The sequence below is a fragment of the Marmota flaviventris genome, chromosome 10 (genome assembly GCF_047511675.1).
Source record: "Marmota flaviventris isolate mMarFla1 chromosome 10, mMarFla1.hap1, whole genome shotgun sequence".
NCBI classification, from domain to species: domain Eukaryota; kingdom Metazoa; phylum Chordata; class Mammalia; order Rodentia; family Sciuridae; genus Marmota; species Marmota flaviventris.
In genome coordinates this window covers 87,725,880-87,734,609 of record NC_092507.1, presented here as the reverse complement: position 1 = coordinate 87,734,609, position 8,730 = coordinate 87,725,880, and the positions used below count along the sequence as shown (strand labels likewise).

Here is an 8,730-nt window from a genome sequence, read left to right as displayed (position 1 = left end):
TATACTCTTACAATGGTGTAAGATGATATGTAAAGGGAGAACTTTACAGCTTTTCTTTGGCATATCTAAATGGGCAGAATCCCTACTCTTGTACCTTGGGTCCATTATCCTGTAAAATAAGGTTTACATGAACAAAAGCATTCCAATATTATGATAGCTGATCTGATAACCAAGACAGTTACTAAGCAATTAAGAGGCAGGTGGTGTATATAATATAAATACAGAGACAAATAATTCACATCTCAATCAGAACAGCAAAAGGTATGAGATTTCATCATGCTACTCAGAATGAAGTGCCATTTAAAATTGGTGAAATATTTATGTCTGGAATCTTCCATATAATATTTTTGGACCAGGGCTAACTCTAGGGCAATTGAAATCTCAGAAAGTGAAACTGGATTAGGAGACTACTGGGAACACAAATTACTGATCAAAGCTATATCTCTGACTTAATTATATACAGAAAAACATTTACTTCAGGTATAAAGAATATTTTAATAATTTAATGTTGAAATTGACTATCATACATATCCATCAATTTTTACATTTTATTGCCCATATCTCAGGAGATATTTAAAGTAAGATTAATTTGATGAAGCATTCTCAGTAAATCTAGAACATATTTCATATCCAAATTTAGTCAGGCCCTTTAATAACATTCGCTGTTTTGTAGTATACATAAAATAAGTTAGTGCGATACATCACTGAGGTATCATTTAAGAGGTAAATACCCTATAGATTTGGATTTCTCATCCCAATTCCTTGGCATTCAATAATATAAGTGTCTTTAGAGGAATCTTCTTCATCTTCTGATTTCTTCACAGTAAATTTAGCCTGAAACCAGAATATTTAGTATATAAATAATATGAAAAGAATAATGAGACCATAATTCTAGCATAAATACGCAGACATCACACCCATTTCTCAAAGCTACAGAGACAAAAATGAAACAATTCATGACAAATTCAATAGCCTAGAGAAAACATATTTTGTTCTAAAACGATGGTTCCTGCTCAGAGGTATACATTCTTGTAGAACTGTCAGAATATGGATGGTAGGTCTCCACTTCATACTTAATGGACCCAAACTCCCAGAAGAGAACCCTAGGCAAATACCAATTTTGGAATCTCAACTGTTGGTTATAATGCATCTTCTCTGTTCCCTAAAAATTTGTCTAAAATGCAGAACTCAAACATTTAACTTTTTATCCTGTCAAGTATGAAATTATCATTTAATATCACTAAATTTTTCTTGCCAATTTAATTCCCTAAATACATTACTCAGAAAGATCTAGTTCAGAGAAGGAAAGGAGTAAGGTGGGATGGTGGTGGTGACTAATACTTTCTTCTATCTTATTAGGCTTAACATTGTACTTTTCACTTGTTAACTACAGTTGATCTCTGTCACTGTATTCTGGAAACATGATCATTTTAAAAGCAAATGTGATTCAGTTTAACAAAACTGATTTAAAATAAAAACTGAGTACAGATTTAGTTTTACACTGACAGTGTACTAACACACAGTGGACACTTGAAATTCCTGGGAATGAATGTTGAATACTGAGCTAGATAACCAAAATTTTTATATAGTTTTGTGGGTTTTTTTTTTTTTTTAATGCCTATGTGTTTGTGTATTTGTCTGTATTTTTCAAATTATCTACAGAATGCAGGCATTTTTCAAATTATCTACATAATAAAAACATGAAATGCAAGTTAATAGTTATGGAAATCATTTCTAGTCCACGTTTAAACCTATATAAGAAGCCTTAAGAGACTATCCAGCTCAAGTCCCAATTTTTTTTTTTTTTTTGGTACCAAGGATTGAACCCAGGGGAGCTTAACAATTGAGTGACATCCCCAGCCATTTTTATTTTTTATTTTGAGACAGGATCTCACTAAGTTGCTTGGGGCCTCATTAGGTTGCTGAGGCTGTCCTTGAACTTGTGATCCTCCTGTCTCAGTCTCCTGAGCCACTGGGAGATTACAGAAATGCAACACCACACTCAACTCAAGTTTTTTGTTTTTTTTTTTTTGGTAGCAGGATTGAACCCAGGGGCACTCAACTACTGAGTCACATCCCCAGCCCTATTTTGTATTTTATTTAGAGACAGGGTCTCACTGAGTTGCTTAGCACTTCACCATTGCTGAGGCTGGCTTTGAACTTGCGATTCTCCTGTCTCAGACTCCCAAATTGCTGGGATTACAAGAGTGTTCCACCGCACCTGGCCTTCAACTCTCAGATTTTACAGATGAACTATCTCCACTAAGACACAAAAATATAAAGAAACTTTCATAGGGGCTGGGATTGTGGCTCAGCGGTAGAGCACTTGCCTAGCATGGGTGGGGCGCTGGGTTCAATCCTCAGCACCACATAAAAATAAAATAAAGGTATTTTGTCCAACTACAACTAAAACAAAATATTTTTTTTAAAAAAGAAAGAAATCTTCATGCCACTCAGTTAAAAACATAATACAATAAAACAAGAAGTGAGAGCTATAAATTTTCTGTTCAAAGCACTTCCCTTTATGTATTCACTTAAAATAACGTGTCTACTGTATGCAAAGTACTATAAAAAGAGAAGACTATAATAATTAAAACTACTACTAATCTGTAAGAGAAGATAAGTAATCATTATAAATATAGTATATGTAGAAGGCTGGGGTTATGGCTTAGGGGTAGAGTGCTCGTCTAGCACATTAGAGGCCCTGGGTTAAATCTTCAGCACCACATAAAAATAAATAAATAAAGGTATTGAGTCCAGTTAAAAACCAAATTAAAAAAAGTATACATAGAATTTAAAAAGAGTTAACTCTTTTCATCAGAAAAAATCTTGCCTTTAATTCTCTTAGACCTTACCTAAAATTTAATCAAAACCTATCTAATCTTTATAATAACAAAAAAGAGTGTATGTTATTAAGAATTATATAAAAAGAAGAGTAGAGAAGCAGTGGCTTTTACTTGGTATATATAATACTTAATTTCTTATTTTTACTAGTGTGCATTATTTTTATTTAAAAAAAAAATAAGGTCAGCACCTTCATAAAATTGAGCCATAAATTTTATATCACTTCATAAAATTATACTATACCTTGAGTCCAGCCTGGTCAACTAAGCAAGACCCTGTCTCAAAACAAAAAATAAAAAGGGCTGGCAATGCATCTTAGTCCTTGGTTCAGTACCCGTACTGTACCAAAAAAAAAAAAAGAGAGAGAGAGAGAATATACTAAGAGAAATATGCTACACGTTACTGAGAAGAACAAGAAATGAAATGGTGTCTATTAATTACAAACATCAGAGGAAACAACTTAAGTTAGGGGGAAAATACCTATATGTCAACAGTGGGTCTATTGGTAAGGTAGAATTAAAGCCCATTTTTTTCCCCTCTATTTTGCAAACTTTCTATTTATTATTATTATCTTACCTATGAGTAAAGTGAGTGAATATAGATCACACCAAGGGAGTGAATATAGATCAAGAGGCTCTTCAAAATTTAGAAGTTGAGAAGAAGAAAATGATAACAAACTAGCAAAAGAAACCAGAACATGAACCCAAAGGTATCAACCCCTGAGCCATATCCCTAGTACTTTTTTTTTTTTTGGTTCTGGGGATTGAACTCAAGGACACTCAACCACTGAGCCACATCCCCAGCCCTATTTTTATTTTATTTAGAGACAAGGTCTCAATGAGCTGCTTAGTGCCTCGCTTTTGCTGAGGCTGTCTTTGAATTCCTGATCCTACTGCCTCAGCCTCCCGAGCTGCTGGGATTACAGGTGTGCGCCACTGCACCTGGCTCATCCCCAGTCCTTTTAAAATTTTTTTATTTTGAGATAGGTCTTACTAAGTTGCCCAGGCCTTGCTAAGTTGCTGAGGCTGGCTTAAACCCCTCTAACTTTAAGAAGATTGATCAATGTTAGAATATCAGTAAATATTTTAACAACCAAATGAGATAAATAAATAAGTAAATAAATAAAACATTTAAAATTTCATATGAATATTTAACTTCACAGCCAACTATGAATTCTTTAGAATTTTAGGGCTTGCAATATGAGGTCTGGATTTGCTCAAAGCCCAGCTCTGCACTAAGAAAGTAAATGGCCTTGAAGAATTTATTCTCTGCCTCACTTTACTCATAGGTAAGATAATAATAATAAATAGCTACCTATCTGGTTATGCAGAATAAGATCCTTCAGTGAGCCAGGCACAGTGGTGCATTCCTGTAATCCCAGCAGAGGCTGAGGCAGGAGGATTGAGAGTTCAAAGCCAGCCTCAGCAACTTATCGAGCCCTTAACTCAGCAAGACCCTGTCTCTAAACAAAAATATAAAAAAGGGCCAAGGGTGTAGTGCAATGTTTAGGCGTCCCTAGGTTCAATACCTAGTACCCCCAAAATAAATAAATAAAATAAAGATGCTTCATATAAACTGCTGAGTTGGCTAAATGCCACAGAGGAAACACTCAGTGAGTAGTAGCAATTACAATTACCATTGGGCTTTATGTTTATTAAACCATGACCCTATTACTCTAATGCAATACTCGCCTTTGCTAGTTGTTCAGCAAAATGTATAGCAGTTTGTGTATGGAGTGTAACCGGTCCTGTTTTTATTCTGGAAACTCCATTGGCTAATGCCATGAAAATAATCAGCTATTGAAAAAAAAGAAGAAAAGTATCACACATTTACCAATGTTCAGAATTATAATTCTGCTATTCACAATGAAAATACTACTAGAAATCAGATGGCTAAAAAAGAATTACTATTTCTTTAGATTTCTAGAAGTCCTTAGAAGATGATGGAAAACTGTTACTAAAAGTCTGTAATGTAGTATAAAAATGCTTAACAGCGAATAAGCAAATAAAATAAACTAAAATACAATAAGCAAATAAAATAAAGGCAAGCTGTCCATCTACAACTACAAAAATAAAGAAATAAAAATGCTTAGCAGCAATTTGCTGTACAGAATTTTTAAAATTAATGTCGAAGAATAAAATATGGAGAAGTTGATACATTTAATTAGATCAATTATCTCATCAAACTAACATATAAAATATGACAAATTTCCTCTACTCTTATAATAATTTTATTTTTTGAGGTTTGAATCCAGGGGTACTCTATCACTGAGTTACAGTCCCCACTCTTTTAATTTTTATTTTAAGGCAAGGACTTGCTAAGTTACTTAGCTCACCTAGACTAGCAATCCTCCTGTCTCAGCCTCCCAAGTCATGAGGATTACAGGTGTGTGCCACCATGCCCCACTTTTAACATTTTTTTAAACACAGGTAAATAAATAAACTATTACAGAATTACTGGGAATACAACAGAATAGACCAGAACAAGAAGTAAGTATACATGGAAAACTGTCATAAAAAAAATGATCAAGAAATCTTGAGGAATATTTTTCTTCCTATTCCAGTGTATATGGTAGTAGGGATCAAACACAGGGCATGGTAGGTAAGTGCTCTACTACTGAGCTATACTCCCAGCCTGAGGAATAAATATCTAAATGTAGACACTGATCTAAGCATTGTTCATTTGGTAGAAAGGAAATATATAAAGACAGTGAACTACAAAAAAGGTATTATTTGGACCTTCTCAATGAGAGTAAAGTATATAATAAACCCAAGTGGAGATACTGATGTAAGTATAGTAGATCTAACAAATAAGGAATTAAGAATAGTGTTCTGGGCAGTGATATAAATCTGGGAGTCGTCTGCAAATAGATGAGCCATGAGACTGGACAAAATAACCAAGGGAGTGAATATAGATCAAGAGGCTCTTCAAAATTTAGAAGCTGAGAAACCAGAAACTAGCAAAAGAAACCAGAACATAGAACCAGTGAGGTGGAAAAAAATACATTATTTCAGTCCAAGTAAAGAAATTATTTTAAGAAAGAAGCTAATGTGTCAAACTTTGTAGACAACAGGATGAGGACTGAAATGTTAGGAATATAAACTCCAGAATAAATAATATTTTAAAGTAATAAAATAGGACTTGCTAATGAGTACGTAATAGTCAATGATCAAAAATTTTATTTGATTCAATTAGCAGATGTTCAAATCTAATAGGATAAAGGTTTTCAAGCTAAAAGTGTCATTACCTGGTCTTGCAGAAACTCATCCACAGTTCCACCATGTCTAAGATTAGCTAACAGCATTTCAGCAGCATCAATTCCAACCTTGTCTGCATTTACACCTAAGACAAGCATAATGCAAAAGAAAACTAGATCAATTACTGAGAGGCAAAAAGTTGAACTGATATCAGCTAGTAGTGGTATAACATTTTTAGACCTTTGAACTCATTCAAGTACCTTTTGGACAAGATCTTTAGTTATTTAATTACTTGAAGAGATTGACATATACAAATGCCTTCTACCTTTGAATGAGTTAGAGGAGGAAAAAAGAGGCAGCTTTGGGCCTATTTTAAAAGTATTAGTTATAAAGTCAGTCTATAACTAAGTTTTGATCTTATAATGGTATACCTCTTTGTAAAATGTAAAACTTGGTATTTATATAAGTTATAATTAGTCTACAGACGATTCTATCAGAACTAAAGGATTTTAGAAAGCCAGGGAATTAAGTTTCAGCTAAAAAAAAGCAGGTAACATTCTTAGGTCAACTACTTTAAAGTTTTAGTCCCTTTAAGATCTGAATAGAAACCACTTTGGAAAGCAGTTTGGAGATTTCTGAAAAAACTAGGGATGGAACCACCATATGACCCAGCTATCCTACTGCTTTTTCCCAAAAGCTCTGAAATCAGCAGATAACAGCACATCCACATCAATGTTTACAGCAGCACAATTCACAATAGCTAAATAATGGAATCACCCAGATGCCTATCAATATGAATTAATTAATAATTATAATTATGAATTAATTAAGAAATTGTGGTATATAGGGTGGGGTTGTGGCTCAGCAGTAGAGCGCTAGTACATGTGAAGTGCTCAGTTCAATCCTCAGCACCACATAAAAATAAATAAAAGGTATAAAAAAAAAGGAAAGAAATTGTGGTGTACACACACACACACAATGGAGTTCTACTCAGTCATTGAAAAGAAGGAAATTATGTCATTTGCCAGTAAATGGGCAGAAATGAAGAATATCATGCTAAATGAAATTAGCCAAACTTAGAAACTCAAAAGTCAAATGTTTTCTTTTATATGTGGAAGCTCAAGTAAAATAAGGAAAAAGGGGAAAGAAGGATAAGATTTACATAAAGAACCAATCAAATACAAATTAACAGACAAGTGAAAGGAAGTCTAGTAGACTAGAGGAAGTGGGGGAGATAGAAGGGGAAAGGAGGGGATTATGACCTCAAATTGATTTCTGTGCATGTAAGAGTTTGTTAGGATGAACCAACTACTATTTACAATTTATAATTTACAATTATAAAGCTTCAATGAAATAAAATTGAAAGAGCTTGCTTCCATGATCTTAAAAAAAAGATCCAAATAGGTTTCAGCTTATTATGAATATGTCAGAATATTTACCCCTTCCTCTACTTCTGACCTCTCTGAACACACCTTAAATCTTTTGTATAACACTGAATACAAAGTAAATCTGTCAGAAGTAGTAGAATGTCAAATTACCCTTTTAAGGCTATTAAAAAAAAAAAAAAAAAAACTAAGCCATTTAATTGTGTCTTTGAAGGTAAACAATACATGAAGATGGACCCCAAACCCTGAGAATGCCAGAGCTGCAGGTCCAAAATGATGTGGTGTGGTTCTTCAGAGTTTAGAAGTGTCATAACTCAAGGTTTAAAAGCCAGAGAATCTACAGGATCCACACATTCTGTTTAGCAATTTTGCCAATTATCAGAAAGAGATCCCCCAAGAATCTCTCAAGAAGGGGAAAATTCAATTCCTGTTTATAAAGAATAAAGAATACCAAAAATGTTATGTTGTTGTCTCTTCACTTTCTCACACAATCTGAAGCCTGAGCTATCATAATCCCCAATATATAGCAGCTGAGGCTGCAGTCAAGATTATCTACTTTAAATGAAATCCATGGCTACAAATGAAAATGTCTCTTAAAAAATGAGAATGTGGAATTTGGAGCCCGACCCCACAGTATGTAGATCGTAGCCAACTTTTTCTTCTATCAGATGCTGTGTCTCTGATTTGATAGCAAGCTCCTTGATCCATTTTGAGTTAACTTTTGTGCATGGTGAGAGAAAGGGAGAGAAGGGAAATTGCATGGAAATGGAAGGAGACCCTCAGGGTTATACAAAATTACATACAAGAGGAAGTGAGGGGAAAGGGAAAAATAATACAAGGGGGAGAAATGAATGACAGTAGAGGGGGTAGAGAGAGAAGAGGGGAGGGGAGGGGAGGGGAGGGGAGGGGGGATAGTAGAGGATAGGAAAGGCAGCAGAATACAGCAGACACTAGTATGGCAATATGTAAATCAATGGATGTGTAACTGATGTGATTCTGCAATCTGTATACGGGGTAAAAATGGGAGTTCATAACCCACTTGAATCAAAGTGTGAAATATGATATATCAAGAACTATGTAATGTTTTGAACAACCAACAATAAAAATTAAAAAAAAAATGAGAATGTGGCTAATTTTATTTCTATTTTATATTTGCAAATTTATGTGATTACATGTATCTTGGTAAAATTTCCCAGAAAAGTGGAAATTTCATAATTTTAACTCAGTTTTTCCTTATAGCAGTTATAATAATAACATAGTAAAGACTATTTTTTTTATATATCATCAATTGGCCAAGTATTTAT

General features: G+C 34.0%; 1 protein-coding gene across 4 annotated transcripts in view; it reads right to left on the bottom strand.

Moving 5' to 3' along the window:
• Positions 1–470: 470 nt before the first annotated feature.
• Positions 471–8,730, bottom strand: part of Rtca (RNA 3'-terminal phosphate cyclase) — an 82,504-nt gene continuing 74,244 nt past the window's right edge. For all 4 annotated transcript variants that reach the window (XM_071618091.1, XM_071618092.1, XM_027943117.2 and 1 more), the window contains 3 exons: positions 6,092–6,186; positions 4,536–4,640; positions 471–834 (listed from right to left, as the gene is read on the bottom strand). In XM_071618091.1, coding sequence (XP_071474192.1) covers positions 733–834; positions 4,536–4,640; positions 6,092–6,186 — 302 coding nt within the window. In that variant the 3' untranslated portion in view covers positions 471–732. The remainder of the gene's footprint in view (positions 835–4,535; positions 4,641–6,091; positions 6,187–8,730) is intronic.